Source organism: Esox lucius, chromosome 5 (assembly GCF_011004845.1).
Source record: "Esox lucius isolate fEsoLuc1 chromosome 5, fEsoLuc1.pri, whole genome shotgun sequence".
In the NCBI taxonomy this organism is placed as follows: domain Eukaryota; kingdom Metazoa; phylum Chordata; class Actinopteri; order Esociformes; family Esocidae; genus Esox; species Esox lucius.
This window is the reverse complement of record NC_047573.1, coordinates 6,571,282-6,589,512: the sequence shown is the minus strand read 5'-3', so window position 1 is coordinate 6,589,512 and position 18,231 is coordinate 6,571,282. Positions and strand designations below refer to the sequence as shown.

Here is an 18,231-nt window from a genome sequence, read left to right as displayed (position 1 = left end):
TGTTCTTTAGGTATATTAAATCCATTTCTGAATTCCATGAAAAATTAATTTGAAAAAAAGATAATAATACAATACAATTCAGAAACCTAGGTATATTCCCCCAAACACTGGGGGGAGTTCAGATCTCACTTTTAAGACCCGTAAATTAATTAATCGATATTAAACATATAATAACGTAAAAACACAATAAAAATGTAGCTAGTTCAAAGAGATAGCTAATGAAACATCAGCTGCTATCAGATAATTATTTAAGCTCTGTCTTTGTGAAGTAAATGCTGTTTGTCACATCATTCCCATGAAGTGGGGTTGATGCCTTTGAAATCAGGTGCAAACCCCACTTCACAGGGGTTTATGCCTGATTTCTTCATAACAAGCTGCCTTCATAACAAGCGGGTTCATAAGTTTAGCTGTTAGTCAAATTTGTCATTACAATCAGTGTGAAAATGCAAAAATTACCAGTGAAATAGGAATGCAATATCATTAATTATCCAAACTGCTAACTGATACAACATTTTCCTAGGATTTCTTATCTTCTTTCTACCCTCCTGGTTCCATCCCTGTCCGAACGGGCACTTCTAACCCTTCAAAATGTTCCCAATTAACTGCAAGTCAGATTCAAATGAGATGACACAAATGCATTAACACTGTAAAGTGAGGAGACAAAAACACAAGAAATAACCATCAGCAGAAATCTAAATGAAACAACGATATGATCATTCAAAGAAATGGGGAAGAGAGAGGAGAAATCGATGGAGACACGACAATAATGTGTGTGTATGTATATATATATATATATATATATATATATATATATATACACAGTGGGGAGAACAAGTATTTGATACACTGCCGATTTTGCAGGTTTTCCCACTTACAAAGCATGTACAGGTCTGTCATTTTTATCATAGGTACTCTTCAACTGTGAGGGATGGAATCTAAAACAAAAATCCAGAAAATCACATTGTATGATTTTTAAGTAAGCATAAGTATTTGATACATCAGAAAAGCAGAAACCTTTGTTTGCAATTACAGAAATCATACGTTTCCTGCAGTTCTTGACCAGGTTTGCACACACTGCAGCAGGGATTTTGGCCCACTCCTCCATACAGACCTTCTCCAGATCCTTCAGGTTTTGGGGCTGTCGCTGGGCAATACGGACTTTCAGCTCCCTCCAAAGATTTTCTATTGCGTTCAGGTCTGGAGACTGGCTTGGCCACTCCAGGACCTTGAGATGTTTTTTACGGAGCCACTCCTTAGTTGCCTTGGCTGTGTGTTTCAGGGTCATTGTCATGCTGGAAGACCCAGCCACAACCAATCTTCAATGCTCTTACTGAGGGAAGGAGGTTGTTGGCCAAGATCTCACAATACTTGGCCCCATCCATCTTCCCCTCAATACGGTGCAGTTGTCCTGTCCCCAAAGAATGATGTTTCCACCTACATGCTTCACGGTTTAGATGGTGTTCTTGGGGTTGTACTCATCCTTCTTCTTCCTCCAAACACGGCAAGTGGAGTATAGACCAAAAAGCTCTATTTTTGTCTCATCAGACCACATGACCTTCTCCCATTCCACCTCTGGATCATCCAGATGGTCATTGGCAAACTTCAGACAAGCCTGGAAATGCACTGGTTTGAGCAGGGGGACCTTGGGTGCACTGCAGGATTTTAATCCATGATGGCGTAGTGTGTTACGAATGGTCTTCTTTGAGACTGTGGTCCCAGCTCTCTTCAGGTCATTGACCAGGTCCTGCCGTGTAGTTCTGGGCTGATCCCTCACCTTCCTCATAATCATTGATGCCCCACGAGGTGAGATCTTGCATGGAGCCCCAGAACGAGGGAGACTGACCGTCATCTTGAAATTCTTCAATTTTCTAATAATTGCGCCAACAGTTGTTGCTTTCTCACCAAGCTGCTTGCCTATTGTCCTGTAGCCCATCCCAGCCTATTGCAGGTCTACAATTGTATACCTGATGTCCTTACACAGCTCTCTGGTCTTGGCCATTGTGGAGAGGTTGGAGTAGGTTTGATTGAATGTGTGGACAGGTGTCTTTTATACAGGTAACGAGTTCAAACAGGTGCAGTTAATACAAGTAATGAGTGGAGAACAGGAGGGCTTCTTAAAGAAAAACTAACAGGTCTGTGAGACCTGGAATTCTTACTGGTTGGTAGGTGATCAAATACTTATGTCATGCAATAAAATGCAAATTAATTATTTAAAAATACAATGTGATTTTCTGGATTTGTGTTTTAGATCCCGTCTCTCACAGTTGAAGTATACCTATGATAAAAATTACAGACCTCTACATGCTTTGGAAGTAGGAAAACCTGCAAAACCGGCAGTGTATCAAATACTTGTTCTCCCCACTGTAAATATATATAGGGGTGGTGAAGAAACAGAGAGAGATATAGAAACACAAAGTTCAGTTTAGAGAAGCCGGAAATTAGTTTTCTCTTACTCATAGATCATCTCCTGTTCTCCAGAGCCATACACCTTCTGCATTGTGTGAATTCCCAGAGAACCAACAGTGGGAAAATGGCACATTATTATGATGATATATAGAGCAAGTTAAAAGCCACAGAGAAAAAAACAGAGAAGAATATCTGGGAAAGGGATTGTTGGGGCATATTAGAACATTTCCAGTGCAAGTCTAGAAAGATGATTGGCCAAAGGACTATTCAGACAACAAGAGCTTTATTTCCTAATACTGAGGTTCTTCCTACAAAGAAAACACTGAATTTACACAGAGACCAGGCACAGTACTTGGAAACATAAAAATGTAACTCACAAAGAAGACAAAAATTAACTTTTTCATGTAACTTTATTTCATTTTCTTATATGTTAAGCCCTCAGTTAGGGATGCAATCTGGGTATTTTGCAAGTTAGAGGGCATGTGGGCTCAAAATAATCGTCCTAATAAAATTAACAAAAGAATATTCCTTCCAGAAGGTTAAGACTTAACATTTAAGTCCAGAATAATGGACAACCATGTCGAAATATGTCTGCGCAAGTCTCTTAAGGGGTTTGTTTGCCTGTCCGTTCACATTAAGATTCGGTCTGTCAGAATGGAGAGTGCACTCTAAGTCCACACTGGCAAACTTGATCCCTAGGGGTTAGAGGTCAAGGGTTATACATAGCTGACACCTCATTCCATCCCTACCTCCCTCTGCCGACTTGTAGTCCTTCCGCTTCCCCGGGTGATCTGCCATCTGTGGCCCAGGCCTCTTGGTTGATGTAGGTTTTGAACAATGTTTGCTTTATCTCCCACAGGTTGTAAAAGTCATGTCGTTTCTCAATGTCAGGGCAGTGGCACCTGTCACCTCCAGCACCAAGAGCCTCATTGTAACCTTGTTGCTGACATTAGCAGCGCTTCTTTGAACGAATAGCGCTTGTCACTCACAGATTTGTTCTATGCAAGTTTCACAGTTACAGGCTTGTACTGCCGACACAAATAACAACAAGATGAACGTTATTAGTGACTGTCAGGGTTAAAGTTAGGGGTGGTTTCAGGGATCAGCAACCTTTGGCCAGGAGTCGCATGTGAGCCAGGGAAGCACAATTTGTTGTTCTTCCCTGGTTATTTATAGATTTCTACTGCAGTATTTGCTTAGTCAGAAATAGTAGTAGGCCAAATAATCTGCCTGAATAATTTTTTTCTCCAAAAATGATGTCTCAAAAAACAATAATTAGACACCAATAATTTACATCAGGCTCCTAAACTTACATTGAGAAAGGCATGTTTATGTTTATTCAGTTCAACGGTAATTGAGGCCAGGCTTTAGGACCACGGAGACACCTTGGAGAGGAAGAGAGGGCTGTCTGTCCGGCTGGCATCTCGAAGCAGCTGCTCACCTCAGAGCAGTAAACAGGCCCAACAGTTCTCCATTCTGAGGTGGAAGACGATGCACGAGGCCCTGTCACATATGGACACCTCAGAGTAGTAAACAGGCCCAACGGTTCTCCATTCAAAGGTGGAAGACGATGCATGAGGCCCTCCCACAGATGGACACCTCAGAGCAGTAAACAGAACCAACATTTCTCCATTCTGAGGTGAAAGACAATGCACGAGGCCCTCCCACAGATGGACACCTCAGAGCAGTAAACAGAACCAACATTTCTCCATTCAGAGGTGGAAGACGATGCACGAGGCCCTGCCCCAGATGGACACCTCAGAGCAGTAAACAGGACCAACATTTCTCCATTCTGAAGTGGAAGACAATGCACGAGGCCCTGCCACAGATGGACACCTCCGAGCATTAAACAGGCCCAACAGTTCTCCATTCTGAGGTGGAAGACGATGCGCGAGGCCCTGCCACAGATGGACACCTCAGAGCATTAAACAGGCCCAACAGTTCTCCATTCTGAGGTGGAAGACAACGCGCAAGTCCAAGCCACAGATGGACACCAAAACACCTACTGTTTGCAACATAACACTTAGGTAACGCTTTATTTTGCTCCACAGATTGTCTACTGAATATGTGTAACATTTGAATTAACAATCTACTAACCCTAACCCTTTCCTATATCCTAACCCTAACCTTTATTCGATCCCTAACCTTAACCCTTACCCTAAACCTTATTCTAAACCTAATCCTAACCTTAACCTTAGCAAGCATTTGCTTATCAACTGATAGTTTGTTTAAAGTTTGTTGAAACTTTGTTGATAGTATTACTATCTATAGAACAACTACAGATTGGATATTGGGACTCTCAAAATAAAGTGTAACCAATACTTGTTTGTCAAGGCTGTCTGTGTATCATTATTCTATTTCTTATGGGACTTGATGTGGGTAGCCTATTCAATAAATCACTGGAAAACAGGAAAGCAACATAGCATATCTTTTGTTGGTAGACAGACACTTAAATAAACAAATAACATAACTTCTGAATAATATCTACAGAAATTCAATTCTCCCTACAACTTCACCCGACTGCTACTGTGCACAGTCCACTACCATGTGTGTCCAGTCCACTACCATGTGTGTCCAGTCCACTACCATGTGTGTCCAGTCCACTACCATGTGTGTCCAGTCCACTACCATGTGTGTCCAGTCCACTACCATGTGTGTCCAGTCCACTACCATGTGTGTCCAGTCTACTACCATGTGTGTCCAGTCCACTGCCATGTGTGTCCAGTCCACTACTCTGCGTGTCCAGTCCACTACTCTGTGTGTCCAGTCCACTACCATGTGTGTCCAGTCCACTACCATGTGTGTCCAGTCCACTACCATGTGTGTCCAGTCCACTGCCATGTGTGTCCAGTCCACTACTCTGTGTGTCCAGTCCACTGCCATGTGTGTCCAGTCCACTACCATGTGTGTCCAGTCCACTACCATGTGTGTCCAGTCCACTACTCTGTGTGTCCAGTCCACTGCCATGTGTGTCCAGTCCACTGCCATGTGTGTCCAGTCCACTACTCTGTGTGTCCAGTCCACTACCATGTGTGTCCAGTCCACTACTCTGTGACCCTGGACATCAGATTTTGTGGTAATTGGATCCGACTGTCAGTTTGGTCCCACTGCTATTTGTGGTGCTGAATATCAGATAGAACCTCCACTATTTCAAAACGTTTTCTGAGCTGCTTCCCCAACACTGTATTTATTATAAAAGTGTTTTCTCTTCAACCCAAGAAGGTTGCCGACTTCTTGGGTTGGGCTTTAGTCGGGGGTCAGGGGTCACAGTTAGGGTTTATGGTAGTGATTTCCCAAGACCCGGATCAAGTGTCCTATAGGAGCAGGCAGCATGTATGAAATGCAAGCTCTGTCCTCACCGTCGAGGCTCCTAACCATTTCAGCTTTGGAGCGAAGCCGCTTCTAGAAAATGTTTGATGTAAAATACGGATCTGCCAGTCTTCCAAAAGCTGCTGGTCCTTAAAAACATCCTCCCTTTTTGGGATATGTGGCATGTATATGATTAACATTTTGTGTAAGTTTTTCATTTGGGTAGTCGGTGTTGACCATTCGCTAGATGATATGAAGAAGTGCTATGTTGTTGAGATATGCAGTAATATTCCTGGGGATCATTTTTAATCCTGCTCCCCACGCCTACAGCTGGCACATCCAAGCTATCCCAACTCAAACCAACTTTGCCACGGTAATGTGGCTAGCTCATTCCACCTAGGACACACACGAGACACCACATCAAACCGCATCCCACACTTGTTTGAATTCAGCCATGGCCCCTAGAATTTCTGAACACCAGTTTCTTGTGTGTGCGTGTGTGTTTATTCAGACTGCTTATTTTGAGTTTGGAATGCCTTTGTGGATAATTTACTAGGCTGTCAGTCATCCTAGCAGTTACAGTGTTCGGGTTCAAATCCAAGAGCCGAAAAGGCAATCTGTCAGTCTTCACATTGAGCAAGGCATATAAACTTAATTGCTCCGGGGTCTCTGTCAATACTTGGCTGTGATCCCACTCCACAACGATGTATCCAGGAGAGATATGAACAAAACAAAACAAAAATCTAATTGAAAAATCTAAAAGTTGAGCTGCGTTTTTAATGATTTTATACGAGGAGTGAGTCTGACAGAAAATGAATCACGGGAGCCAGAATGACTTACATTGTCGGTTTGTGTGCAAGAAACAAACAAGGAGCACAACAACATCAAGGAATAGATGTGTGTACCCCTCTGATGCATTGCCCATAAATATGCAAACAATTTAAGTTTTAATGCAATCACTTTTTTCTAACTTAAAAGTGTGAGTGACAATGAGCGAGTAGGAGACAGACAGGTAGAGAGAGCAAATGAAAGAGCGTAAGTGAGAGAGATTGAGAAAGGGAGAGGGAGAGAGACAGAGAGAGAGAGAAAGAGTGATAGAGAGAGAGAGAGAGAGAGAGAGAGAGGGAAATATACTAAACCCCAACTGGAAAGATTCATTTGACTAATGTATTCAGTGGAAGCACCACGAGAGAGAGAGACTAAGATAAACTGAGAGAGAGGATATGTTGTCAGTGTGATCAGTAAAAGGAGCCCTGATGGATAAACAACAAATAAACAACAACCGAACCTGAACAGCAGCCCATCCAAACTGCGGCGCTCATAACTCACTGAGAAAGCACCGAGTCACAGACGACCTTCTGTACCTCAGTCACACGACGATGGTCACCGAGATGGAAGTGATTTGCAATATCGAGGACATTCGTGTTGGAATTCGGCAGATATCGTTCAATTTTGCGTAGAGTGCACAGAGAAAGTCAGGCTGTGGGAGAGGAGTGCATCGTCTGTCACCTAAGACTATCCCATAAGAGAGCTCAATCTGTCACATGACTACCCAGCAGAAAAGGAGAGCTCTTAATAACTGTGGTACAGCATCAAACTTCATTAACTCAAACCAGCCCTGTTTGTGCAGGGCTAGAATAAAACTGTTCCTTGTTGTAGTTACAACAAGCTCTGGGTAACAGCATCAGTGGACCTGGGAGCTGACAGACTGAGCTCTAGCCAGATCCAGGAAGTCAATGCCCTCTGTCATTGCTGGGAGTAAAGTGAGAGATGTTTGTAAGTTGAGGTGGTTTAGAGGAGGAGAGGAAGAGGGATGTGGGGTGGGGTGGGGGGGGAGTAGAAGGATGGAAGGAAACGGAAAGGAGTGTGACAGAATGAGGGGGAGGAGGTCACTGTCTCCTGCCCAACCTCCCTTTGACCCCACCTCCCTCCCAGCTGACAAGCAGTACCACCTGTCAATCAATCAGGTGATGCGTCAGATGAGAAGATGTGAAGATGAATGAGGTCCCTCCCCCCCTTTCTCTCCCCCTCTCTCCCTCTCCCTCTGCACTAAGAGGTCTTCCCGATATGTTCTGAGTCAGGTCCACATGGGGAGGTAATGATACACTGAGTGGAATTGTCTAGGCAAACAGATCGCAAGACCCTTGTTTTACGTTGCCTCAGTAATCATACTGACCTTAGGACAGGACGGGACGAGACGGGACAGGAAGGGTGGGGACAGGATTGGACAGGACAGGACAGGACAAGATGAGACAGGATGGGACAGGGCAGGACGAGATGGGACAGGACGGGACAGGATGGAACAGGATGGGACAGGATGGGACCAGACGGGACAGGAAAGGTGGGGACAGGACAGGATAGGATAGGACAGGACGGGACAGGATGGGACAGGATGGGACAGGACAAGACGAGACAGGATGGGATGGGACAGGACAGGACGAGATGGGACAGGGCGGGACAGGATGGAACAGGACAAGACGAGACAGGATGGGACAGGACGAGATGGGACAGGGCGGGACCGGATGGAACAGGACGGGACGAGACAGGACGGGACAGGATGGAACAGGATGGGACGAGACAGGATGGGACAGGAAGGGTGGTGACAGGACAGGACGAGATGGGACAGGATGGGACAGGATGGGACAGGACGGGACAAGACAGGATGGGACAGGACGAGACGGGACAGGATAGGACAGGAAGGGCGGGGACAAGACAGGACAGGATGGGATATGACGGGACAAGATGGGGGTCTATGTATGTTTATCGTAACAGAGCTTGGGACTAGAAGGTCCTGTGTAACTCAGTATATAACATGGGAAATACAGCACCAGGGTTGTGGGTTGGATTCCCACAACGAAGAGGTATGCACTCACCACTAAGTCTCTCTGGATAAGAACATCTGCTAAATGACTAAAACATAAATGAGATCTGACATTTCGGTCATACATTTGTGATTCACATGGTGATGTTTTTTTATGTGGTTCTTCATGTGAGATGAGATTTTTTTTTTTTTTGCCAGAAACCTCTACTGAATCTGCAGAAACACCTTAGTGTTCAATATGGAATTCAATTAAAATGCTATGAGATGATAAAGAAACCAGCTCTGATAGCTGGGTAACACAATTACCTCAAATCAGACAGAATCTTACTACCCCATGTCTATGCAAAATCCTAGGTTATTTTTTCCACAGGAGTTTTTGTGTCAAATAAACTCTGCTGCATCAACCTACAACCCAAGAGAATGATACATTCATGTTGCTATAGGCTAATCTTTGGTAAGGAAGACCACAATAAACACAAACCTAGCCCAAAAACGTTTTACTGACCTTAACCTAATCCTCCTTCAACCTGTAACGCTTATTCCCTCCAACCTAGGCAAAGTCACCTCGTTCCACAGCTGAACCCTGTCTAGCCACAGGCCCTTCACATATGCCCTGCATTAACATGTGATGCTTGTACAGAGGACATCTCTGCAGATATAAATCATTAAGAGGTGTGACACTGGCCTCATCCCCTTGTGTTTCTTATTAGAAGAAGGGCAGGGTTACATAGTACCGAACTGAGAAAATCACCACAAAAAACATTACATTAAATATCACAGGGGAAGATGTACATGAATTACAGTGTTACTGTCATGTGAACAAAAGGCTTAATAACAATGAGTTATTAGCACCTCCCCATGTCCTGAAACACATTTGATATTCCTGGCCAGTCATAAGAGCCCGACGGCATCCCAAACCACACTCTGTGCCCTACACTATGTAGTTCCCTACTTTGGACCAGTTCAGAGCTAGTGCACTACAAGGGTGATGCGTTGTCATTTGGGCCGCAGCCACCAGTACCCTCTCTTTATCCTTGGCAGAAAACACTGTCCTCCATCCATAGAACTGGATTTAGTGGAAATTAATATTCTGTCTAAATAATTCTACATGTTTGACGGCAGCAGCTAACCTCTCCATTTGCCCTTGTTAGCCCAGAGCAAATGGAATTATCTGTGAAGGCAGGTGATGTCTGGATCTGGGTCAGCTCATGTCATCTCCCCCTCTCTGCCTTTATCCACGTCTCTCTCTGGTCTCCGGGTCTATCTCTCCCTCTCTCCCTCTCTCTCTCTCGTTCTGCCTCTATCCCTGACACAATCTGGTCTCTCTCTCTCTCTCTCCCTCTCTCTCTCTCGTTCTGCCTCTATCCCTGACACACTCTGGTCTCTCTCTCCCTCTCTCTCTCTCTCGTTCTGCCTCTATCCCTGACACACTCTGGACTCTCTCTCTCTTTCCCTCTCTCTCTCTCTCGTTCTGCCTCTATCCCTGACACAATCTGGTCTCTCTCTCTCTCTCTCCCTCTCTCTCTCTCTCGTTCTGCCTCTATCCCTGACACACTCTGGTCTCTCTCTCTCTCTCCCTCTCTCTCTCTCTCGTTCTGTCTCTATCCCTGACACACTCTGGTCTCTCTCTCTCTCTTTCCCTCTCTCTCTCCCTCGTTCTGCCTCTATCCCTGACACACTCTGGTCTCCCCTCTCTCTCTCTCGTTCTGCCTCTATCCCTGACACACTCTGGTCTCTCTGTCTCTCTCTATTTCTGCTTCTATCCCTGATTCACTCTGGTCTCTCTCTCTCTCTCTCTCTATTTCTGCTTCTATCCCTGATGCACTCTGGTCTCTCTCTCTCTCTCTGTCTCTCTCTATTTCTGCTTCTAACCCTGACACACTCTGGTCTCTGTGTCTATCTCTCTCTCTCTTTCTCTCTGCAACCTCTCTGTCTCTCTCTGGTCTCTGGGTCTATCTCACACTCCCTCCGCAACCTCACTGTCTCTCTCTCGTCTCTGGGTCTATCTTTCTCTTTCAGCAACCTCTCTGTCTCTCTCACTCTCAGGACAACAAAAGATGTCATCCTGCAAAAACCAAGTTTATTTCCCCTGGATCAGCTGAACAAGGGCTGGGAAACATACGCCCCACGAAAAGATTAGCTGACAGTAAATCCGACGCAGTCCTATCCAGCCCGGCCAGACAGTCTATGCCAGATGTGGTCTGATTTCGGTGGGTGACTTTGCCAGTTCACTTGGCACCCCCTCAACAACTGTCATGACCGCAGTGCCTCTACCACAGTCTGTCTGTCGGGAACCACACTAGCAAACTGCGTTCAGGAACAAACCCCCCAGGCACGCTTCGCAGGCACGCATGTCCATGTCTTTTGTTGCGTAACATGAACCGTGAAGGTGTGTTTTGTGTTGTTGACGAAGAGAAACTCGAATAGCTAGAATGCATCCATTAGCGTGACCGACGGTAAATAGAGCAAATATCCAAAGTTGCCCCAACGAAGAGTCTCAACAAAGGACCGGCGCACAACCTCAACCCTCACAGTTAATTTCCACTTTGTCAAGTAAAGAACATGATTGTTGTGTACTGATGCAGGTTATTTTGGTCTTTCTATTGGCTAGTTAATTGCACTCACCAGGTCTGAATCAGTCCCTGATTAGAAGGAGAGAATGAAAAACCAGAGTGTTTGCCCCCCTCCAGGGCCACAGGTCAATAAACCCATATTAGCAGCACCATTCACAACCTGCTGTACCATCCACAGCTTATTGGAAACCACTCCTACAGAGTTGGGCCACACGGCCCGAGGCTTCTCAGAAAACATTTAATTCCAAAACAAAGCATCATGATCACACATTGACTGACGGACCTGGGTGACCGATGTATAATCAGACCCGGCCAGAACAAACCCTAATACACCCAAAACTACCCCGGCTAGGCCCGGCAGCCAGAAAGCACGTCCCACTGCTCACACCGAGGACAATCGGCGAACACGGTTCACCATACATCATTTTTATTCATTAAGCAGACGCCCTTATCGTGAGTGACTTATGTTAGGGATTGCATACATTTTAGTTTCTTTATTCACAAAGATTATGCTGATTAACTTCAGTGATGCCACTCTGTGGCAGCCAATCAGGTCAGCGCCTGTTAAGGATCCAAAATGTTAAAGGATTCCCAAAGCAGGACTTGTCAGGTTCAGGTTCCTCTGTTTAGATGTTACTGAAGCTAGACACATCATACAACTCCCGGGTAGGTATTTTAAACATCAGCTGACCACATCATGTCACAGCAATCTGACAGTGGAAACACAGTCAATAATACGGCACACAGCGACTGGTAGATGAATGCAGTGTCTGAGCAGGACAATGCAACATTTTATCAACCATTGTAATGAGACTTAACCCCCATCACTCCTAATGACCCTGCATGATCCCAACCTGGTCCAAGCCTGATTATAACCTGGTCAGCACCTGGTTAATTACCTAGTCATAACCTGGTCAGTGCCTGGTCATAACCTGGTCATAGCGTGGCAATAACCTGGTCATAACCTGGTCAGCGGCAAGTCATAACCTGGTCTTGGCCTGATCATAACCTGGTCATAGAATGGTCCTAGCATGGTCATAACCTGGTCAGAGCCTGGTCATAACCTGGTCCTGGCCTGAATATAACCTGGTCATAGAATGGTCCTAGCATGGTCATAACCCGGTCATAACTTGGTCCTGGTCTGATCATAACCTGGTCATAGAATGGTCCTAGCATGGTCATAACCTGGTCAGAGCCTGGTTATAACCTGGTCCTGGCCTGATCATAACCTGGTCATAGAATGGTCCTAGCATGGTCCTCACCTGGTCATAACCTGGTCCTGGCCTGATCATAACCTGGTCATAGAATGGTCCTAGCATGGTCATAACCTGGTCCTGGCCTCATCCTACTCACTCTGTTGGCTTGATGAGGGGGCTGCTTCCTAGCCGGAACGATGACCTTTCCTCTCTTACTGTCCCCTTCCTCTGGAGAAACGTCTCCGTCAGGTCAAAACCTGGAACACAAAGAGAGAGCACCATGGGAAATCAATCGTTTTAAACTCTACAATGCTGAAAAACAACAATGCAACAAGTTTGACTAAGCGCCAATACTTTCCAGATTAACTCCTGTGACTTCTCAGTTTGTGGTACAGAGGACTGTTTTACAGATATTTAATTCAAAGTTAATACATTGGACGATGTGTGATTACTTACGATAATATAAGTCAGCACAGGATCAGTTACACAGAATAACACAGCCTGGGATGGGAATCTCATCGGTCATCGTTCATGTGTTCATGTCATTACATAGCCTGGGATGGAAATCTCACTAGTCATCGTTCATGTGTTCATGTCATTACATAGCCTGGGATGGAAATCTCACTAGTCATCGTTCATGTGTTCATGTCATTACATAGCCTGGGATGGAAATCTCACTGGTCATCGTTCATGTGTTCATGTCATTACATAGCCTGGGATGGAAATCTCACTGGTCATCGTTCATGTGTTCATGTCATTACATAGCCTGGGATGGGAAATCTCACTGGTCATCGTTCATGTGTTCATGTCATTACATAGCCTGGGATGGGAAATCTCACTGGTCATCGTTCATGTGTTCATGTCATTACATAGCCTGGCATGGGAAATCTCACTGGTCATCGTTCATGTGTTCATGTCATTACATAGCCTGGGATGGAAATCTCACTGGTCATCGTTCATGTGTTCATGTCCTTACATAGCCTGGGATGGGAAATCTCACAGGTCATCGTTCATGTGTTCATGTCATTACATAGCCTGGGATGGAAATCTCACTGGTCATCGTTCATGTGTTCATGTCATTACATAGCCTGGGATGGAAATCTCACTGGTCATCGTTCATGTGTTCATGTCATTACATAGTCTGGGATGGAAATCTCACTGGTCATCATTCATGTGTTCATGTCATTACATAGCCTGGGATGGGAAATCTCACTGGTCATCGTTCATGTGTTCATGTCATTACATAATCTGGCTTGGGAATTCTCACTGGTCATCGTTCATGTGTTCATGTCATTACATAGCCTGGGATGGGAAATCTCACTGGTCATCGTTCATGTGTTCATTTCATTACATAGCCTGGGATGGGAAATCTCACTAGTCATCGTTCATGTGTTCATGTCATTACATAGCCTGGGATGGGAAATCTCACTGGTCATCGTTCATGTGTTCATCTCATTACATAGCCTGGCATGGGACAAATCCCTGGTCACAGTTCATGTGTTCATGTATGCATAATACATCTGAGTAATGATTCATATAACCTCCTTGAATCAGGGCCCAACACGGACTTGTGTCTCTCAAATGGCTCCCTATCTACACACTACCGCGCTGCTCAAAAACCTCTGGTCATTAGTAGTCTGCTATTCAGAGATTAGAGTGTCATTTTAGATATATGGCGATTACAGGAAGTGTATAACATAATACTTTAAATGCTTACCTGTGAACTCCGGCTGTGGACCATTAAAACTGTAGGAGAACCTTCCCTTGTCGATGTTTAAAGGAGGACATCTCGAGTTTTCTACAAAACATGAAAGAATGTGCTTGATCAGAACTCGTGTTCAGCAAAGGGAAGACGCAGTAATGACAGTAAACCAGCACGGGAAAACCTCGCAAACGTCTTTCATTAAAAAAAAGGAAACAGTGAGATTAGATGCCTGACAGCATTTCAGCGGACAGTTTGACACACAGACGTGAGTTAACGCCAATTGCAGGACTACGGAATTCTGTCATTGTCCCAGAACAGCCAGTGTCTCTCCGCTCACTTGAGACACCGGGGAAGTCGAGTAAAGCATGTCCAATTAGTCAGCGCCGACCATCCGTTCACTAACACTAAGGCTTGGGTCCTGAATGGCGCCCTCCGCACTGTATACACAAGTACACTGCCTTTGACCAGAGCCCTATGGACACTGGTTAAAGGGTGGTGTCCTATAGGGAATGCAGGGACATTTGGAACGCAGCCTGATAGAACCAAGACAGGGATAAAGAAATGTCATTAATTAGAGGTGGTGAGAGAGAGATGTGAAGTTCAACCGGATCAGAGTTGACCCTGGGACACTAGTGCCAGACTAGTGGGCTGTGTTCCTCAAGAAACATTTGAAAGCGCTGTGCAACAAACTGTCTCCCACCGGCATATTCTGCGGCAGCTGAGCGATTTCTAGAGTATTCTTTTTTTTGTTTGGTTCAGAAACTTATGCAGATGAAAACAAAACAAAAAACAAGTTGCAGACGCTAAATAGCTACTTACATGTTATATTGTTTTCGTCAATGTTTTATATTGTTTCATGTCTAATAAACTGCTACGCCCGGAAAACCGGCAAAAAGTGTCTGCCAAAATTTGACCTTAAAAATCTCCAGTGACATCATCGACGTCGGCCCAAAGTCATTTGAAGGGCATAGTAGTTCAAAACAGAATGGAAATGCAAGCAACGACCTTCAAAGTAAAACACTTTTTGGAATTAACAGTTAAAGTGCAATAAAGCATAACGTGCCCGCCTGCAGCATACATGGTAATGAGTAGGCTACTACCTCATGGACTAGACAAGCGTATGCCCGGAAATGTGATCTCATACGAATGCCAAAAATATGTGTATCACGCCGCTCATACATACCTATTCTTTCGTTCACTGCCATTCCAGTAGTGCAGGGAATAGCATTTACAGTCCAGAGAAAAACAGTCCATTTTAGCAAGAAACACATGTCTTGTCCACACTTCTTTAAAACCTATCAGAAAAAAAGTTAGTTCTTCAAATAGTACAGGGTTTTCTAATATTCAGTAAAATATTAATTATTTCAATAATTATTTAAAACAGATTAATAATTAAACGTATATATTGTAGAGTCGGTAAAATCTGAGGTTGCTGGAACGGATTGCGATCCGACAATCTAAATACGTAGTTGTGTGAGGACATTAACCCTAATTCATTATAATTACTTTAGTTTAAAGAGTCTGCTTCGACTAAAATGCAAATGTGTATAGGCTATTGCATATAAACTGCAAATACTCTGCTTTATTGCATGCGTTTTCAAAACTGGAGAAAAACGAGTTTACCCCACACTGTCAAAACTAAATAGGCTATTCTGGCATTAAAAAAAAGCCTACAACACTAAATGATTTGAGTTTTCAAACACAGAAGTTGGCACAGAAAACATAATATTGTTTTGACGTTTCTCACTTGGCTGAGCGACCTGATCTAAAGGGTAGGGCAAGGTGTGACAGGTCCGCTGCTAGAGTTGCTGCGTTATTATGCCGTTATTAGCTACCAGGGACATTGTGTAAATAGAAGCCTCACACTTTTTATGATTGGGGCGGACTTGTAGAGCTAAATTATTAATTTGAACCTAGAAAATAAGTGCAAAGAGAATAACTGTTCTTAATCAATTTGAATCATTCACGTTCATAGTAAAATCAGATCACGCGCACGAGGCCAACTGACAAAATGTAACTCAAGTGCAGAAATGCCAAGTTCTCCAAACGTGCCAATCTATGTGACTGTGGGACATTGAATACCACCCCAGCTATAACTCAGAGGGTTTGGAAGTAGTGGACGGGACATTTCATGATAGTATTACATTTATTTAGTATTCATATTTTCTAGACGGCTCATAAATGACAATTTCATGACATTTTCACCAAATACGCATAATTATGTGTTCAATTCAATGCAACCTATGTATGGGTCTGGAAAGAAACTGGAACAACTGAATTAGCCTTTTCCATATGCTGTTTAGAATGTTTACCACGAACATAACGGAATTCGAACATAACGGTCTTCATATTTTCTGGTGGCAGCAGCAGAAATATTTGTCCCGTAAAGCCAGTCAAGTTAAACAACTCAAAGCTGTGCGCAAAAGCCACTAACGTGCCAAACTACAATGGGCTTGACGCACCGACCAAGGTCCCCTATTCTATAGTTCGAATCAATAGATTACATTGCAGATACGGATATCATGCAGCCGTTATTTTTCAACCTGTAAATTATGAATATGAAATCAATTCCGTGTACTTACAGTCGATAAGAAAGTTTACTTCAGCATATACACGCATTAATCCATTAATAGTTATGCACGCATATTTGAAAAATAAAAAGTCGGTTGTTATTCCAAAGTAGCCAACACATGGAACGAAAAAAAAGTGAGAATGGGATCTCTTACTAGATCCCTAGTCCTTATTAGTCACACCGACTCACTGACTGACCCTCCCACTCTCGTTAGGCTACTAAAATGCATGGAGGACCGCTAGTCCGCTATGGCAGAGATATTATGTGTTTACATGAAACAGCTCAACAATTTGGATGACAAAATTATTAACAAGTATGACAAAACAATTAATTTTTTTCTGAGACGGTTTTCTTACTGATTACATCAAGTAGGCTATTGTCGGGGGAAAAAATCGTTTATGTGAGAATAATAAATTATCTTGGGGACGTCCTAAAATGTTGGAATAGAACATTTAAAATACTATGATTAATTTATTCCTGTTTCTTTTATGCACACTGTTGTACATTGGAATTGGGAGCAAACTATGTCTTGTTCCAACAATAAGGTTGTATCTATAATATTCACTGAAGATGGATACAATATTGATTTTATGATCAAGAACAGAGATTCGAAGATCGGGGAGGAACTTTGCTAGTTCTACTCACAAGCAGGCTAGGATGGCATGACAGGCAATATATTAACTTTCTTAACTGTGGTCACCACCTTGACCTGTGTTTTGCATAGATTGATAGTTCCATAGGGGTTGCGGACTATTTTAGTCATCGACTCAAATGTCACAACAAAATGTTTCGCAATCTCCTTGACTTGAAAGTATCGCTGATGGCTCAGTTTTAACACCAAGAATAAACGCGAGACTATTTTATCACTAATTTGGCTTTATAATTTGAATTCAAGCAATTACAAAGAGGATTAAATAAACATTCTCAGCTATTATTGGAGGGTATTTGTGAACATATCGTTTTCATCCTTTACCAATGTAATCATTGTATATACACGGAACATTAATTATTATTTCAGAACATCAAAAGGTTTAGGACAGAAATGTAGCACTTGGTGGCATTTCCTTGGTAGGCAAAAACTGCGACTCTTTGACCGCACCAGAAGCCAAGTGTCTTGTCTGTGTTGATGCTCTGCTAGGCCTGTACTGCAGCCATCTTCAAGTGATGTTTGTATTGTGGTATTTTTGCGTAAAGTCTTAAATTCGATGAACAAAATGAGTGTTCAATTGGATTAATATTTGGAAATTAAAGGCAGTCAAGAACATGCCACTTTTCAGCCAGAAGGTTGGGGTTTGATGAAGTGCAATGAGTTTAGAGATATTTGCTTGCACTTTCATTTTTCTGTTTTATTTATTTATTCTTCTTCTGTGGCCTGTCAACAGTCAGATCAACAATGACGATAAGTGAGCTAGTTCTGTGGCAACCAGACATGACCAAACCACAACACTTACACCACATTTCAGATGAGGTATGCGAACCATTTTGTTCAACAGAGAATACTGTCAATATAGATGACTGCATCATTCAGTTTTGAAATATGTGTGAAATCACACTATAACCATAAGTTTGAATAGGAAGCATTAGGAAAAAACACCAAACAAATGTTGACATAAATATTATTTAAAATAATTTAATAAAATACAAAAATA

At 43.3% G+C, this 18,231-nt stretch overlaps 1 protein-coding gene across 8 annotated transcripts in view; it reads right to left on the bottom strand.

The window, feature by feature from the left end:
- LOC105008930 (collagen alpha-1(XIX) chain) overlaps positions 1–16,758 on the bottom strand; it is a 156,305-nt gene extending 139,547 nt beyond the window's left edge. For all 8 annotated transcript variants that reach the window (XR_004575728.1, XM_029119675.2, XM_029119676.2 and 5 more), the window contains exons 1-4: positions 16,593–16,758; positions 15,194–15,305; positions 14,023–14,103; positions 12,463–12,562 (exon numbers count right to left, since the gene is read on the bottom strand). Coding sequence is in view for 7 of the 8 variants with exons in the window: in XM_029119675.2 (XP_028975508.2) it covers positions 12,463–12,562; positions 14,023–14,103; positions 15,194–15,281 (269 nt within the window). In the remaining variant the exon portion in view is untranslated. The remainder of the gene's footprint in view (positions 1–12,462; positions 12,563–14,022; positions 14,104–15,193; positions 15,306–16,592) is intronic.
- Between the last annotated feature and the right edge of the window lie 1,473 nt (positions 16,759–18,231).